Consider the following 19603-nt stretch of genomic DNA (forward strand, 5'->3'; position numbering starts at 1 on the left):
TGGTTTTTGTATTAGACCCGTCGTCCATTTATTTGTAAGTCAATGGTGGAGGGCATTAAATTTTTTTTATCTTGCCACTTAGGCAAGTTTTGGCGGTAAGCCAGAAAGTTTGGGAACCTTGTTTTAGATCTTTTTGATTCGCTGGAAGTACACATCGAAATACAAAACTTGTACTATCGACACCAAGATTAGAAATTTATAGGGAAAGCCTGCTTTATAGATATATATTAATTTATAATAAAATACCAGACTCGCTTAGACAGAGGAAAATAAGAACACATTCAAAACTAAATTAAAGTCTCTCTTGATATAGGAGTTCTACTACAATGTAAGAGTCTTTATGGACTAAGAACTGATGACGTCTCCAATACGTAACAATACACTTTTCGTCCTTCAAACTTTAGTAGCAGTAGAGCTTCTTGTGAAAGAGTTCGTCCAGGGTAGTACTGCCACCTTACCTATTTCTGCCGCCAAGCAGTAATGTCAGCATTACTGTGTTCCGGTTTTGTAAGGGTGTTGACAGTGGCTGATTTGCCCTAAGACCACCCTAGACAATCGTGACAAAAAATTCACTGATGATAACAAAAAATAATTCAAAGTGCCTAAATATTGTAAATGCTCACGCGCATCGTATAACAATAATCTTCCTAAATCACTGTCGTACTTTTTATTTATAAAATATAGATATGTCTACCAGTAGGCACATGAGTGCTGCTGGTAATGACTACATGGCCTAGGCCTAGGGCGGCAAGAACTGCAAATCCGCCACTGGGTGCTTGTGAAATTACAGGTACATGGGACTTGTCAACTTATGTCTCAGGGTGACGGGTGCAGTGGTAGTGCCCCACAGATCTTTGCAATTTAAAGCTCTGAGTGGCACTGTAACTGTTATGGACAGGCGTGTAGCTTACCATCAGGCGCACGACTTGTTCATCCAATCACCTGGTGTCATAATAAAAAAAGAACAATTGCAGGACGATGACAACATTTTCTCGACGAAGTGGAGTCATTGACGCGGTCATAAATATTGTTCACTGTCTGTTATTATGTGCAATTATTTGTAATTATCGTTACGAACAAAGGTGTCTTTGAATGGTGCCCTTTAAATGTAGATGTTTCTTAAAGACACAGTGGAAATAAATTTAAATTTTACACACTGCCCAAAATATTAGTAACTTTCCCTCCAGCCACTGGGGTTCTGGTCTGTGCCCCCAGCAAACTAAAACTCAAATAATCTTCATTCCAAAGCTAAGTAAATTACACTTCAAATCGTCATCTTGATTAAACTCTTCCACTCATACATTTATTTAAGCAGCAGTAGAACTCGGGAAAGTACTGCCAGTAATGTCAGCATTACAGTGTTCCGGTTTTGAAGGGTAAGGGTGCTGATGAAATTACAGGCACATGGAACTTATCAACTTATGTCTCAGGGTGACGGGCGCAGGGGCAGTGCCCCTCAGATCTTTACGATATAAAGCTCTGAGTGGCACTGCAATTGTTATGGATAGGCGTGTAGCTTACACATCAGGCGCATAATTTGTTCCCCTGAGTGGAATGAGCAAGAAACTCTTTTAAATAAACATTTGTATTAATACAAAGATCACATACAAAAATTTCTTCGACCCGGTGGGACTTGAACCCGCGACCATGCTGCACCGCCGCATTGCTCTTACCAACTGAGCCACAGGTCAAGTTACTGAGCTGTTGAAATTATCCTACGTGTTTTTGTTATAGATCTTTGTACTGGCTTTCGGCATTCGTCGCCGCTAGTGACGTCTGGTAAAGATTTTTGAAAAACCTCACATTTTTCTGTGTTCGATCTTTGTATTAATAATGATAACAAAACTAGGGCAGTTATTTCACAAAAAGTGTCAATAATAAACAGTTTTATATATATTTCAATTTTTATTGAATTGATATTCAATTATTTTTATGTGAAATCACTCCACTAGTCTGTTATAATTACCAAAAGACGGAACAAACAAGTTGCTCGCCTGGTGCCAAGCCACACGTCTGTCGTCGTGAGCGCGACCATGAAACGAATTTGTATAACGATATTTGTTTTTTAAAAACCATTATATAAATACTTTTTCAAAGGAATAAATGAAATAACGTATTTTCTATACTAATTAAATTTTTATCAGTTCGACCAGGCGCACCGATCGTACGCATTTGCAATGCCGCCCTGAGGTTAAAATTGCATAGATCTGAGGAACACTGTCACCCTGAAATAGAATAGAATAGAATAGAATAGAATAGAATAGAATAGAATATACATTTATTGCAACGCCACAACACATAGATACAAAAAAAATATTGATACTACTTAGACAAGCAAAACAAAACAAAAAGACGTAATTAACAAAATTAAAATAAAATGAAATAAGACAATAACAAACAAAGAGCAAAACAGAAAAATACTAAATATAACAACTGCAAATGTTGTACTGTCATGTGTGCGGTTTTGGCGTACGCAAAAGGACTTCATTTAGCTTATGCCACAGCCGCAATTGACTGTGGCGCTGGTTTTCAATGAGCCCTGAGAAATATTAGTGGAAAAGTAAAGAAAAAAACCATTGTTAACTCGCAATTACAGATAATTATTATATGCAATAAAATACTTGTACATATACCTAATCGTTTATTCTTGGGAAATCCACAAGAATGTTTGTTTATTTTAATGCATAATTAAGTGCTTAACACACGTGGAATTCATTTTAACAAGCATTCCTTTATACAGCTTAGGTCACATAGGTCTAGGTCACATAAAGGCACTTGAATTACCTTTGGACTCTGAAATTTTCATTAACGTTTGACATTGATGTTTGTGTCGTTATTGGAAGAAATTAGTTTTTTATAATCAAATGATGAGACGAACAAATCATGCACTACCCGTCGCCCTCAGATTATATTGTAATAATAATAATAACGCAAACGTTAACAGCCCCGCACTATAGAAACCCTGTATTGATGCCATGGGCACACACATAGACAACAACAAATCACACCCAAACTCACGAGAGAAATAAATGTAGGCCAAATAATTCTCCCGGCATGGGGATCATACCTGGGACCTCCGCGTGGCAGACCAGCATGGTAACGGTTCGGCCACGGAGGCAGTTAATGATATAAGTTGTCAAGCCCCTTAATGCCTGTAGTTTCATTCCTTTATACAGCTTCTAGGTCACATAAAGGTTCTTTGGTCACTAAAATTTGCATTAACTTTTAACATTGATGTTTGTGTCATCATTGGAATTAATTCGTTTTTACAAACTTGAATGAATGAATTAAATGAATGAAGTATATAGAGCACTTAACTACGCATAAAAACAAATAAACGTTATCTGGTTAGATACGAGGCAAGAAACGAGTCGAGCGGCTTCCGGAGATTTCTTGAATATTCTAGGGAAATCTATCGAAATAGTTTGTACGGTACATACTTAGTTGACATAATTATGCTATGTAGAATTCCGTTACAAAAATGCCATTCCATTCCGTTCCGCGGCGCTGTAAATTGATCCTGAGTAAGGGAAGGGACAATGTGTATACGTATTTCAAGTACGTAGGTCAAGGACCTAAGTTCATATATTGCCTTAGAATGCTAAAAACGCCCTGTCGTCGTTTGTTTTTTATTTAACATGTAAGTTATTTAACCTTAAAATAGATTTTAAATACCGAATTAAGAGCCGCATTCTTTTCAAAACGCTCTGTTGCAAAAATTGCTAATAAGAAATATTAGAACAACAGCACGTTTCTCTGATTCTAAAGGAAGTTGCTAAAGCACTTGTGTTATGGAAACCGGAAACAACGATGGTACCACAAACACCCAGACCCGAGACAATATAGAAAAGTTAGTTTTCTACATTGACCCGGCCGGGGATCGAACCCGGGACCTCGGAGATGGCGACACCATGAAAACCGATGTGCAAGCTCTTGACCACGGAGGTCGTCAATTACTTAGCACTTAAGGTTCTTTACTTCTCACCTACAGATGTATATTTGTTACAACTTTAGATATGTTTTAATAATTGGTTTTTAACAGCCTTGTCTCTTCGTTGCAGAATGTCGACCCTGCTGTTTTGGCAGGGGCGTGGTAAGGCGACGGGGGCGCCGAACGGCCGGAACTGGTTACACGCGCCTGACGTTCTCGTTAAAGGACACGTCGCTTATCTAGTAAAGGTAAGTAATATACAAAGCCGTATTTAGATATCACCTGCCTGCAGCGACACTGCACTGACCCTTTTATGCAATGTACCTGCGTTCGCCCTTATCCCTCCCTCCCCTGTCCTGCTCCGAAACACGCGCGCTGGCTCCGTAGTCACCGTTTTAGAACTTGTCGTATTCCATCGCGAATTAAAAGGTTTGGTGGCACCTTTCTCTGTCGCACAGTCGACAAATGCATGCGATGCAACTCCCTTCCAGCGCACGTATTCCTTCCTTCTTACGATATGGGGTCCTTCAAACGAGATGTGAGGTCTTGTTGCTTGATGTGGGGTGGAGGCCGGCTGTGATTGTATCAACACTGCACTAGATACCTTCACGTTTGGATTCCACTTTCCATTTAACATCAGGTGGAGTGGAGTCATGTTCCTGTCATGTATATGACGCTTACACTAACTTACTGTAACAGTTGTTGTATTTGAGAATTTTATTTGGCAAATTGTACAACGCTCTCTAGAGGTCCCAAGAAGAAGTAACATTTTACATACAAATCTTTTACGCGGTCGCTAGCGATGAATACATCATGGTAAAGGTACAGGCTTAGTCAAAACAACGTCATGGGCATTATTGCAATTGCGGTCGGGTCAAAGACCTAAACCACGTCACGTTTAACTAACTGTCCTTTATTGGATAATTCTTGTATTTGCCACTGCCTCATTTCCATAGACTTCTATTTTTAAATAAGGAACCAGCTATATATGCTGTATGTGTGTTGTATTTGTACAACATTAATGTACTCCCGGACACATCATTCGCGCCACCTCGCATTTTTGTCTTCAGGGTCTAGAATACAAAATTAGTCTTATCGTCAAAGAAAATGTTTTCCTCCGGTTTTGCAAATTCAAATTTCCGACAAGGATTTATAGAAAAGACGTTTAATATAGTAGTTTCAAAATAATTTAATAGTTTTTGATCAATCAAACATTGTTTCAGTTTAGGGCATTTAATACTGAAAATGAGAGGTGGCCCGAATTATGTGTCCGGGAGTGTATTAGCGTTGCGCGACTTTGAATGTTGATACTAATCATTCATATGAGCAAATCATTCGCCTAAGTCAAATCATTCGACACGGGTCGGGTGCACGATTTGAATGATTATTATGTCGGAACTGCTTGGAACTCCACTAGATCATTCACCATGTCCATATCAGAATATCCCTGTCCCCGTCACATTTACCTACGATATTTACTAAAAAGTTTATCTGTATGTTCGATCTTTGTATTCTTAACCACAGCAAACCTCGAGGAGTTATTTTACAAAAAATCTCAATAAATACATTTGATCGAAAAGCGACATCTGCGTTAGTTGTGATACCTGGCCTGCGTGAGAAATTTATTCAAAAATCTCTTACTAGATGGCACTAGCGGTGACGAATGCCGAAAAGTCAGTACAAAGATCTATAACAAAAACACAGGAGAATTTCGAAGTCTCGGTAACTGGACCCATGGCTCAGGTGGTTAGAGCAATGCTACGGTGCAGCATAGGCATGAGTTCAAGTCCCATCGGGTCGGCGAAAAATTTTTCTGTGTGTTCGATCTTTGTATAGATAATCATAGCAAAACTAGTAGTTATTTCACAAAAAAAATCTCAATATTACTACATATCGGAGAGGGTTGGGCAGAAATACTCTATGGAATCTATAGATTAGTGATACTAATTAGTAATGAATGATCATTTAGATCATTGCACGTGTGGCGATGCTGTTGACGAGTTTGGTCACCATGGCCTCTCGTCTACTCGAAGCGCTGGCCGCATATGGCCCGACACGCAGCACTCAATGGCATCATCGTACGGGCCTTCACCAGCGCTAAGATAACGGCAGTTCTCGAGCCCACTGTTATATGTCCCTATCTATCGAGAGATAGGGTTTTCCGGAGAGACTACGGGCTCGACGGCAAGACCAGGGTACAGCGGGCGTCCGGACCAAGCCCTCCGTCAGTGATACACCTTTGCCCGGACTTGGGTATGGACTCGCTGGGGTTTGTGGTTAGCTGCTGAGAAGGACATGTTTGTCTGCCCCGGTTGCGGATACATGCAACCGGGGCGTCTGTCTCATGAGCAGCTAGCGCGTCTTAGTAGCGGTCTAGTTGAGGGTCTGAAGCGAGGAGACGCGCGGGGCACGGGGGAAGCTATGTCCGGACATTATCGCAGGACATTGCATCTCCGGCACTAGCCCGGAGAGCTAGTAGAGGATAAGCTAGATATCCTCCGGTCCCTCCAGCCGCTCAGGTTATTGGGAACTGGAGAGACGTTGTTTTTCGGCGTCGGGAAGTGAGCGTGCCTTACAGCTCCGCCACCAATGAGGAGATTTGGTAGTGGACTCAGAGTCAACGGCTTAGCGGGTGCAACCGCTAGTTGTGCAATGCGCAACGGGAAATGAGCGTGCCTATAGCTCCTAATTCATAAATCATAATCATCATAAATCAATTAAAAGGCTTATTTCATTATTTATGTTCATGTTATATTGTCTTTAAGCAGGGAAAATTTGTAGGACAAAAGTATCGATACCTCAAGGTGTCGATACTTTTGATTCGATACTGTGTTCCTAGGCACAAAAACTAACTGTAGCTACAAATAAAGTATTTGTGTTAGAACGCATTATTTGTGACATATAACACATGTTATTGAAAATCGATACGCTGAAATACGAGTTCTACGTCTGTTTGTTTACAAACGTATCATATAACGGGGGCGTCGCACTATTTATATGTTTTTAAAACATACATTATTTATATTGTGTATTGCTATTCTTAGAAAAGATTGTGCTGGTCTTCTTATGGTGGTACAAGCGAGCCATATTCAGCTGGTGTACGTACAATAATAGTTATTTGTTATGGAAGGCTGCAAAGGTGTTGTAAAATTAGAATCCTGAGCGTGGCGAGCGAAACACACAACTGCCGAACGAAACACACAACTTTTCACCTCACTATAGCGAGGCAAATGGTAGATGTAAGATAAACACATGAACTATAACAAACAAAATTAGTTATCGTTGACAATTTAATAAAGAATAAAATATACCAACGGATTTATATTACATAAATTAAGTTGCCGCTGCCCGACCCAGTACTCCACAACCACAACCCAGGCAACCAATGAAGGGAAAACTGAAAAAGAAACTCGTATCTGGAGCTGCGTCGTCAGTACCACCGAGACGAGTTGATCAGTGCGACGAGGACGGCTTTCGGAAGGTGGAAAAGAAAAAGAAGAACATCAGCCGAAACCTTAGTGGCACCGCCCTGACTGGCCCGAATCATTTATTGCGTCCAGCGGTACCGACGACGTTGTTATACGTGTCGCGTCTTCATTACTCCACCAAGTCTGCGGATATTGTGGAGTACATGCGAGTGAAGGCCAATGCAAACCTGAGGGTCGAGCGGTTGGAGTCGCGCCACAACGTGAATTTTAATTCATTTGTGGTGCGAGTACCAACTCAACACCTGTCGACCTTCATGAGAGAAGACTTTTGGCCGAAGGGTGTCATATACCGGCGTTTCCGAGGACGGCTACCGGACACTCACGTTGCGTCACACGTCGAAGTACATACGTGTAAATAAATAGTGTTATATGTATATTATCATGTTATATTGTATTTATGATTAGTCCGTAAGGTATTTATTTAATATTTCTGTTATTGTTTTATTATATTATTGTTATATTATATGTATGTTAGTCTGTAAGGTATGTATCTATGGGTCCTAGTTGCCTGAAATAAATAAATAAATAAATAAAAAAAAAAAAAATAAATAAATACTGTACGACAAATTACGTGCACCACAGTCCTTTGTAAAATTCAAATTTGAAAAACCTTTTCCACTAGCTAGAAAAAACGCTTTTGCGCGCATATTTCTGATAAGAATGAAAGCCTTTCCGAGCTAGTGAGGTGAAAAATATTCGTTGTTTCCATATTGAGTTTTTTGATATTCTATCATTTGTTGGTAAAATTACTCGATTAGTTTGTTATAATTATTTGTAAGATCGAAATCTAACAAAATTTCTATACCATGTCTAACTATAACTAGAAATCTATGAAATCGTCTGCATAGAATAAGTATACCTACGTAGAGTAGGTATACTTAATTGGTAAACGTAATTGGTTGCTATAATATAAGTATACAATGAAATGACAAGTTTTTTTAGCAGGTTTATCAATTAATTATATAATGTTAACTATTATATTAAACACCAAATCTCCATTATTTCTGGTCAATCTTTAATTTTATTCAAATATAACCTAAAAATTAACGTTTAAAGACAAAAATTCTCATCAAACAATAGCGTAATTATGACTACATTGTGATTGTTGTAATTATAAACTCAAAATAGCCGGAATTTAGGTAATAATACATCTAGGTAACGTACATTTATTGCGACCTCGGTGACACAATTACTTGCACTGTGGGCGCTGCACGACAAGGTCCGGAGACTGTTTCTCAGTATAACCAATTTGGGAAACAACGATACTTATGTGGGAGATAAGTTTTCCTATATTAGTTCTTTCTGGTCTTGGAGTCCTGGGTTTTCTTTTTAGAAGAAAGAAAGAAAATAATATGTATTTGGTCTCTACTAGTAATACAAAGTAAATCTTAATATTAAACATTGAGATCCAAAATGGTCACCACTCAGCATTAGTCGGGTTGTGCAAGCAAAACAACCCAACGCTGGTATTCTGTGGTGGCCGAGGAACGAAGTGGACGCCACCGACAACGAATCAACAAAACTTATCTTATATGTCTTAAATTTAAAATAGCAAAATAAAATATATGTACATATATATAACAATATTATAGTAAATATTAAAATTTATAATTAAAATCTATGATGTGAAATAATTAAAATGTATATCTAATTCTTCTGTTAAAAGGATTATGAATCTTTAAATTAACTTGTATAAATTAAATTGAATATAATGAATTAAATTTTTATTGAATTGATATTCAATTATTTTTTGTGAAATTACTCCACTAGTTTGTTATAATTTTATTAATGCAAAGATCGAACACTCAGAAAAAACACTCAGAAAAATATCCTTCGATCCGGTCGGATTCGAACCGACGTCTTCTTGCATACCGTGCCAGACGCTATACCAACTAAGCCACGGAACGAACCAACGGACCTCACGAATTTTTCTATGTGCTTGCGTCGTGTCTTTGTACTTGGTCTTTCAACGACTTTTTAGTCGTAGCGCCATCTATGAGAAATCTATTACAGATTTATCACCCAGTTAGTACCTTTACAGCTACCAGTCCTGGCGAGAGATGTCGCTATTCACTGTATTAATTAAATTTTTATTGAATTGAATATAATGATTTATAAATCGTGAATTCCCAAACTTTTGCCTATCTAATAAATACAGTTTAAATTTACGTTTAAACGTGCTAGTATATATGTAGTTTAAATACCAAGTGACAGCCTGGTGGTAGGCGACACGCCTACCCATAACAGTTGCATTGCCACTTAGAGCTTTAAATGGCAAAGATCATAGGGGCACTGCCGCTGCACCCGTCACCCTGAAACATAAGTTGACATTACCCGTCCAAACGGGAATGCAGTAATGCTCAAATTACTACTTGGCAGCAGAAATAGCTAAGGTGGCAGTACTGCCCTGGATCTCTTTCACAAGAAGTTCTACTGCTACTAAACAGCCATTGCTTGATACAACAGTCCCAAGCCCAATTAAAATCAAAGTAACATTTATTCCATAGGTAAAATAAATTTACACTTGAAAACGTCACATTTAAGCTACTGCTCGTTCACTACGCTGACTTCCCTGAGAAGAACGAGCAAGAAACTCTAGGGATTGCTCTTTTCAAATAATTTTAAATGCTGTGGAATACACATTCAATCAAATTTTGTGTTGAATCTGGAGCCATGTCGTCTTTCCATACATATTTATCTAACACATAGCCTTCAATTTTGTAATACGACTTTTCAATCAAAATATTTTTAATGTAGTCTTTAAAGTTAGGAAATTATTAATAATCTTAATATATACCCCATAAAAGAGTCGTTTGCCTTGATTAAACGAAATCGTGGTACCATGAGTTTGGACTTCTTTCTTATTGAAATTATGTATATTTTACGGGCATATAAAATATTTGAGTAAATGTACTGTGATGCCACAGTCATGATACCAGTCTCCTTAAACTTTTCTCTGAGAGAAACCCGAGATACGGTACACAGAACGAATCGCTGGTTTTTATAATACACATCCATATGTGTATTATAAAAACCAGGCACAACCATTTGTGCGCGTGTGCAGATAGCGCCTTGCTGTATGTAGCAATAGTAGGTAAATAACTTTCGACCGTTGTATGGAGTGTCCGGGGTGTGTGATAAGGCTTCAGGTCGTTCTTGCCCCATTTGTCCCTTCATGAGTTGTTTCGTGTTATTCTTGTAACGTTTTAACTCCATTTCTTTTGTTTTCAGTTCCTAGGCTGTACGCAAGTTGATCAGCCGAAAGGTATCGAGGTAGTCAAAGATGCCATTAAGAAACTGCAGTTCACCCAACAGCTGAAGAAGTCGGAAGCAAAAGAAAATGCCAAGTGCAAGAAAGTCGAAATTACTATATCTGTTGATGGCGTGGCTATACAGGTAAGTTCGTTTTATCATCATCAACCAATTTATACGTCGCACTGCTGGGCATAGGTCTCCTTTCTGGAGTGGGTTTTAGGCAATAGTCCGCCACACTGGCCTAATGCGGGTTGGGGACTTCCCACGTTTTCCGAAGGCTGTGAACCTTCTTCGACGCGCAGGTTTCATCAGAAAGAAAGAAACATTTATTCTATTACAAATAAATAAACAAAAAATAATAATAATATTAATTTAAATTTAAATTAAATAATAAACAATTTAAAAAAAATATTATTAACACATAATAATAGCCGGAAAGGCTATAGCCAGTTCAGCTTCATGCTGGGCAGAGCCACAGCCCTGATTTTCAGCTGGAGCCTAAGAAGAGGTAGATGACTATGGCTATTTGACAAAAAACTGAAAAGAATAACAAGTATTTGATCTGTAACCTAAACACCCACCTCAATTTATATACCCAATTTATAATAAAATTATTACAGTGTGCAGTGTGCTATTAAACAATATAAAATAACTAAATTAATAATAATAAGACTGATGTCTGAGTCATGATAATACCAAAATAAATTAACAACTAGCTTTAGTAACTGATGCCGTTTGTTAATCATATTAGCGTAAACTCTTTAATTCTTTTACGAAAGCCCGATAAAGAAGTTTTGAAGAAGAAAACAAAGTTTTCCTTCACCGAATTCCAAATTAAATTTCGCACATAAATCCCGAAAAACTCAGGGGTGCGATCCCAGATTCAAACCCAAAGACTTTGCTTGAGATGCGGTTAGTCAAACCTACCACGCCCGGTATTATTATACGCACCACGGTATTTAAGATCGGTAACCCTTACATAATTACTAGTCCATAAGTACTTGAAAGTGAATTATTGTAAGTAAATTTATATTTCTTGCAACCTTCATACTGACTTACTTTTTAGTAAGTGACATTAAGTACTTCTGCAAATTTAGTCACATACTTTATTAAGTTGTAGAATTATTAAATTTTTTTAATGACGACTTACTTACTACTTACATACTTACTAGAAAATTGGTAAATACAATTGTTTTAATAAGATGTTGGTATAGTCCCACAATGTTGTTAGTATTTTAAAAATAACCCCGTATAAGTTTTACATACGTACTAATGTTGTGACTCGAATTGACTAAATACAATTGTTTTTAATAAGATGTTAGTATAGTCCTACAATGTTGTTAGTATTTTAAAAATAAACCCGTATAAGTTTTACATACGTACTAGTGTTGTGACTCGAATTGACTAAAATTATAGATAATTAGTTGGCACCTAATTTATATCTAATAGGCGGTGACGAAGAGATTAATGGCCAATAAAAAAAATACTTTTAACCCCGATTTCACAATAGATCTTTTTATGTAACCATAAAACATTAGAAATTCTGCCAATTCCCACCTCCAAACTATTATCAAACCGATATAACTTGTTTAGTTACGTTCAAAGCAATTGCAGGAAATGCTTACACGCTGTGTGATGACATGATAGCGGATATAATAGCCAGTTGTTGCGATTTTTTGCGTCTATGTACCTATCAGGTGTTTATAGGGTTTAGAAATTAAAATATTGAGTTTTTTCTGTAATATCAAGTGACGGGGCTAATAAGTCACTCCTAATGGTAACAGTTGCAGTGCAACTCAGAGCTGTAAATCGCAAAATTTGAGGTTCACTGCGCCGTCGTCCTGAGACGTAAGTTGACAAATCGTCGGGGACAGTGCAATACCAAATTTCACTGGAGAAGGATTTAACTTTTATCTTTCTTATGTCGATGGCTACGACTTTCACTTTTGCACAGTGAGCATTAATTTATATTGCCTACGGACTGATAACAATAGATTCCCGTAAATCACGCTAATTTGGTTGCCACGACAGTTACGCGGATTTCATTTGGCCACTAAATTATCGAAATGGAGACTCATAATCAAATGCTAGTTACGCGTAATTGCACATTTCCGCTTGGCGGCAAAAATAGGTAAGTTGGCAGTACTTCCCTGGACGAATTCTTTCACAAGTAGCTCTACTGCTAATAATTAGACATTGTATTTCCATTAAGACTACACAAAGACAATTTTATTATATATACTTATACAATATATTCTGCTAAAATCTAGTCTCAATGGCAGTTGAGTCTCAACAGAGTGCCATTGATGGCATTACTTCATTCTATCACTAACGATCGATGTTGTCGTTGTAGATTTGTAGATTCTCCTTTCAGTGAATTCTCAAAAGTGTGAAGTGAAGTCAATTTTTTATTAAAAACGCGTGTGTTCCTCAATTTGACTTTGGCGAAATCCTCGATTACTTCGATGGGGCCATAACATTTAAACGAAGAAGAGAAGATGTTGTCTTACTGAAACATATCTTAATTTATATCACGTTTAATCAGCAATTTAGTCTTCGAATTGTAATGTATTTTTGCGTCAAATATAATTAACAGACTACGCCAACCATGTACCATCGAGTCGCCATTGAAGAGCAGAATATCAAAAAATCGCAATGTCAGTTACGTCGTTGTCTAGACACTGACATCTCACCACTCTTACTTTCAACAGAATACCAAACGTGCAAAATCCTGCCATTGACATTAAATTAAATAGGACTTTGTTCATCAAACACATACACACACATATACATATAAAATCACACGATATTATGTACTAATAAATTATGAGCTATGAGTGATGAAACGGACGAAGCTGTTTGCATAGCCCTGTTTTTCAGTCTCCGCATGTGTTCTCTGTCGGAAATTGTCGGGACATAATTTTGAACAAAAGGACTATAATGAAAACAAACATTATTAATCTAACTGAAATCTATTTATTTACTGTTTACGAGTGATAATAATACACACATCAAGCAAAAAGAAACAAATCTAATCAGGACGGCAATGGGTACAAATGACTGTTACCAGACAACTATGCGGATTACTGTTCCACAATCGACCAGCAGCTTGATTCTGATTGCCTCTCCCGATCGGAAACTGCGTCTTTTCCGAGTCGAGGCGCACAATTGCGATTCACAACTGGCCGATTGGAAACTTTTGACGTTTCAAATCGGAACAATAGTTGATTTAACTCACAAATTAGAAAGATGAATGATGATGATGAAGAATGTTCATACGTGATCAGCCAGCCACCCTTAGAGGTGGATGATTTTCTTCAAAATGAAATGGGACCACTATGGAGGTACCCTCTTTCCAACAAAAAGAGAATCATGAAAATCGGTTCACAAATACCGAAGTTATCGCGTAACATACATACAAAAAAATAAAACATACAGTCGAGTAATCTTTTCATAATCTCAGTACAGAGTACTAAAAAAACCGATCTCGAAAGTACGTGGAATTACGTCTATTTGCTAAGTTTCATTGAAACATCCCTTAGTTCGCCACTATACAGGACTTGACACCGGAGATAATAAAAATCGGTTCTCACTACTCAAAGTATATTGAGAGAAAAACCATCCAACCATTAAAATAATTGCTCCTAAATTAAAGTTTAGGCGCTATTTATAAAAATGAATCTTCATGCGTTCACGCAGCCCTTAGAGGTGGATGATTTTCTTCAAAATGAAATGTGACCACTATTTTTTTTTTTTTTTTTTTTTTATTTATTTCAGGCAACTAGGACCCATAGATACATACCTTACAGACTAATATACATATAATATAACAATAATATAACAGAAATATTAAATAAATACCTTACGGACTAATCATAAATACAATATAACATGATAATATACATATAACACTATTTATTTACACGTATGTACTTCGGACGTGTGACGCAACGTGGGTGTCCGGTAGCCGTCCTGAGTCGATGATTCTTTTTTTGTTGGAAAGAGGGTACCTCGGAAGTGGTCCCATTTAAATTTGAAGAAAATATTCCACCTCTAAGGGTGGCAAACTGGGGGATAAATGACATTTGAGGTTGGTTTTTAGTACTCTGTACTGTTTTATTATTTCCAAATGATTGATTCAATACTTTCCCTGTTATGCGAAATCAACCAAAGTTATTTAAGGCAGTATAGACTCTTAAGTTAATATACTAAATTCGTAAACTTGTACAATCGCCCATTCAAAAGGCGTTAGCTCTATTAGCAGTAAAATCGTAGTTTCCATATTTCGCAACCAAATAACACAAGTTTGTTGTCTCGTTTGTACTTCTAAGATGTCGCCGAGTTAATAATACTTATCTAGGTTACGGTTTTACGTATTTATTATGTAAATATTAACTTAGTTATGTGAACGTTTGTGACCTGCATAGAAGGTTCACATAACCGAACACGTGTGATGTACCTGTACCGCCAGCGTGTTGGATCATCGAGTATATAACTAGAAATAGAGACGACATGTCATTTAAATTCTTTGAAAACTATTCTGCCAAATCATTACTGTGACAACTGCGCTCCGATTGGCTAGCCCGAGTTCGAAACAATTGACGGGTGTCGTCATTCGCCTCAAATCGACCTCTTCAGCTTTGCTATAATGAACGAAAATTGCAAAGTTACATACTTAATATATAATTACCGATGAAATGTGATTCCATTTGTTTTGTGATTAGATTTTTTGCTGTTTATCTACACCACCGAATGGAACAGCCCTCATTGTTAGAGATATTGTCTTATTACAATAAATACAGAATATTTTTGGAATATACGGAGATTATATTTCAGTTTTCTAATTTGTGATTTCAGCGTTAACGAGAGTTGGTATTCAAAAGTGATGTAAGGCCCATTTGCCTGATGAGTTGCCAAGGATGGATGGCCCTTATTTCGTCTTTATTTCTGGTTATATACTCGACGTGTTGGATAAAAGCGTTGCATTTCTATCACCGTGACGACCAGTCGACGTACCAGTCGCAAAAAAATCACAGTAACAAATGACTGTGATTTTGTCATGCCTGTCACTTACTTCACAATATACGGTTTTAGCAAGCGACTACTCCGTTATTTGTTACAATACAATACAATACAAAAATTCTTTATTGTACACCAAAAAAGGAAACAAATACAATACAATTAAATTAAAAATAAGCGGTGGTACAATGGGCGGTCTTATCGCTTTAAGCGATTTCTGCCAGACAACCTTTGGATGGAAGTAATGATATAATTCACAGGAAAAAGACGGTGGTGTATGAAGAATTACTAATCAACAGATAAAAATTGATAAATAAATGCAAATATACATATATTTATAAATAAATAATAAAACCAATACATATATATGAATATCGTAAACTACTATATATTCTTATACTTATAAATATAAAAATTTCTAAAACGTAATTTCAAAACATAAAAATACCTAAGCAGTCCAGGTCACACTAAATTAAGGTAGTGTACTTTTACCATATTTTTGAATATATTCAATGATTTCGCTTGTTGAATAGACAAAGGTAAAGCGTTCCACAAACGAATAGCCTGAACTAAAGGACTTGTCGTAATACTGGGAGGTATGCAATGGCATCTTAAGTTGGAGAGTTGAAGAAGAGCGCAGAAGTCGGGGGTTGTATTGATGGGCGAATTCAAATCGCTCCTTAAGATAAGGTGGTGTGTGAGGAATGAATAAGATGCCATAGAGAAGATTAAGAATATGAGCATTCCGGCGAAGTCTAATGGGTAACCACTTCAGCTCATTGCGATAGATGGAAACATGATCAAATTTCCTCAGACCATAAATGAAACGGATGCAAAAGTTTTGTAGACGTTCGAGTTTGTTGAGCTGTTCTTCGGTTAAATCCAGATAGCAGGCATCAGCATAATCAAGAATTGGAAGAAGAAGAGTTTGGGCAAGCGCAGTTTTCGTGGCAATAGGTAAAAAATTACGTAACCGTCTGAGAGATGCGGCAGACGCAAACAATTTGCGGCTGGTCTCAACTAATTGAGGTGCCCAAGATAGCTGCCTATCAATAAGTATACCTAGATTTTTTACGTTGTCACTAATTTTAATGTAGGTGTCGTCTATAATAACCTGCGGCAAGCGAAACCAATCTATCTTGGATACCATTCTAGAGCTGCCAATAACAATCATTTGCGTTTTCGTTGCGTTCAGCTTAAGACCAAATTGTTTACTCCACGTCGAAATATGACGGAGATCATTATTGATTACCTCAATGGCTTCGTGCAGGTTTTCAAGTTGCCGGTGAGTGTAAATTTGTAAATCATCTGCATACAGGTGGTAGGATGAGGTAAGACTGCGGGAAATTGAATTAATAAAGATCGAGAAGAGAAGAGGAGATAAAACGCCGTGTTACTTACTCACTTTGACGAACGTTAATTTTATTTGAAAAATAGATCCACAATAACCTTCACAGTTTTACTGGTTTATCGCATTATTCGTTAAAAGACCACGCGGCGTGTTTATTATTTTGGATCAATTTCGTAGTTATTATCTTATTTGTAGTTTTATAATACAATATATTTATACGGTATTTACACTGATGTAATTAGAATTTAAAAGGCGAACTGCTATGAGTAGCGGTTCACGCATGATGTTTAACCGACTTCGAAAAAAGGAAGAGGAGGAGGTTCTCAATTCATTTTTTTCTTCACGAACCAATTTTGGTGATTCTCGTTTTGTTGGAAAGCATATATTTTTACATATATATTGTATCACTATGCGGTAGCACCCCCTGGACAGCATCAACGCCCCCCAATTGCTTCCGAGACCCCTAACGCTCTCCTAGAGGTGGGTGATAAATAACGTCACGATCACGAAAAAATCACAGTGTAAAAAATAATAAGCCCGTGTGCGCAGGCTGTAATCGGAATAGCAATCGGCAATATTTAATGAACATCTGCTCAGGGGTTTAAAGATCATCAGCTCTTGTCCCAATTAGTGTAAGGATCTCAGCCGTAGGTACCATGGATAGTTGCAATACGCACTCAAGAAGATAATAGATCGTTTATCATTGCCAGCAGCAGCACCCGACAGTTTCCTTGCATTGTCATTTTAATTAGTTTTCTCTTGTTGAAAGGAAGTGGACTTGTAATCGTTTCTTCGTTATTATATAATTATAGATTTGAATACAAATATAGCTTTGCGAAAATTCAAAACTCTAGTGAGAGCGAGAAATTTAGAAAAAATAAATATGGCAGCGGTAAGAAGACAAAGGTATACAAACCGTGGTAGAATTATTTATAATACCAAGTGAAATGACGAACAATTAGGTCTGGTGATAAGCGACGACGTTAGACATGAGCTAACTGACTATATAGACATATAGACTAACTAGTATTATTGTGTGTTGTGTCAATTTTGTTCAAATTTTTTTAAAACATTAGAACCTTGGTCGAAATTTGTGTGCCAAAAACGAAATGGCGCGTCTTAAATTAAATGTTTTTCCATATTCATTCGTTTCATTCGGTATGAACTCAATGTGTATTAGAATAGAATAGAATAGAATCGTTTATTTCATGTTATCAATGTCACAATATTACAAATGGAAATACAATGTCAAGGGATAACTATGATCGTCAGTAACAAAATAATAATAATAATAATAATGAATATAAAATAAAGTAGTATAACTACTGCTTGTCGAATAAAATAAAATTAAAATTGTTTCAAAAGAAACTCATCGACACTGTACAATTCAATATCCAATAAAAGGATTTTTAGTCGGGTACAAAACGTTTCATCGTTTCTAACACTTTTCAGGTCTGTGGGTAAATGATCGTAGAATCGGGGACCTATTACCCGCGGTAGTAAATATTGCTTGCTTAATAATTAAGTTTTTATTTTTATAAAAACTTAATAAGTTTAAAGTGACGGGACGAACAAGTCGTGCGCCCGATCGCACTCGAGAGCTTTAAAACACAAAGATCTGAGGGGTACTGCCACCGCGCCCGTCATCCTGACACATAAGTTGACAAGTCCCATGTGCCTGTAATTTCATCAGCACCCTTACCCTTCAAAACCAGAATACAGTAATGCTCACTTTACTGGTTAGAGGCAAAAATAGGTGAGGTGGCAGTACTTCCCTGGACGAACTCTTTCACAAGGTCTACTGCTTGTACTATATTTCTCTACTGCGGCATTTACGGTAGTAAGCTTCACTATTAATCTCCTTTTTTTCTTTGCTTTCAGGAACCCCGTTCAAACAATATTATGTACCAATTCCCCCTACATAGAATATCGTACTGCGCGGACGACAAAGGCGCCAAGAAATACTTCTCATTCATAGCTAAGAGTGCTATGAACGGAATGAACGGTACTGAAGCAGAGAAACATGAATGTTTTGTTTTCATTTCAACGAAGCTGGCTTCTGAAATCACCCTCACCATTGGACAGGCTTTCGATTTGGCTTACAGGTAAAGAAATAACAATAATATATCCAACGACATCTGTATACTAGCGTTCTAGATGCGGCGTTACATACACACGCTCGGTTTCACTGATGTGCTGTGAAGACGCTGCACATCATCTAGTTAGTTGTCAAACATCCAAGATAGCGGATGCATATGCGGCCCTCTTTGAAAATTAATTTACATCGATATTTTTCGTATGTAAGTTAATATACATCTCATTTCCAATAGGTATAGACAGACTGCCACCTCAGTCTAAGGTACTGCGGTACTACTGTTCGACAAAATTGAATAGTGATAGTGTTTTGTTTATTGTGTTTTGGAACATGCAGTTGCTATGAATGTTTTTGTCTATAGATTGAAGTCGTTGAATATACCAAACAACTTAACCAATTAAACTAACAAAAAGTATCTTAATCAAATTTTTATTGAATTGATATTCAATTATTTTTTGTGAAAT

The 19603-nt window shown here is 37.2% G+C and overlaps 1 protein-coding gene across 3 annotated transcripts in view; it reads left to right on the plus strand.

Moving 5' to 3' along the window:
* LOC113227825 (PTB domain-containing adapter protein ced-6) overlaps nt 1-19603 on the plus strand; it is a 156466-nt gene that overhangs the window by 122189 nt on the left and 14674 nt on the right. For all 3 annotated transcript variants that reach the window (XM_026460861.1, XM_026460860.1, XM_026460862.1), the window contains exons 2-4: nt 4062-4179; nt 10651-10815; nt 18926-19149. In XM_026460861.1, the coding sequence (XP_026316646.1) occupies nt 4062-4179; nt 10651-10815; nt 18926-19149 (507 nt within the window). The remainder of the gene's footprint in view (nt 1-4061; nt 4180-10650; nt 10816-18925; nt 19150-19603) is intronic.

The sequence above is a fragment of the Hyposmocoma kahamanoa genome, unplaced genomic scaffold, assembly GCF_003589595.1.
Source record: "Hyposmocoma kahamanoa isolate Upper Pololo Valley unplaced genomic scaffold, ASM358959v1 218, whole genome shotgun sequence".
NCBI classification, from domain to species: Eukaryota; Metazoa; Arthropoda; class Insecta; order Lepidoptera; family Cosmopterigidae; genus Hyposmocoma; species Hyposmocoma kahamanoa.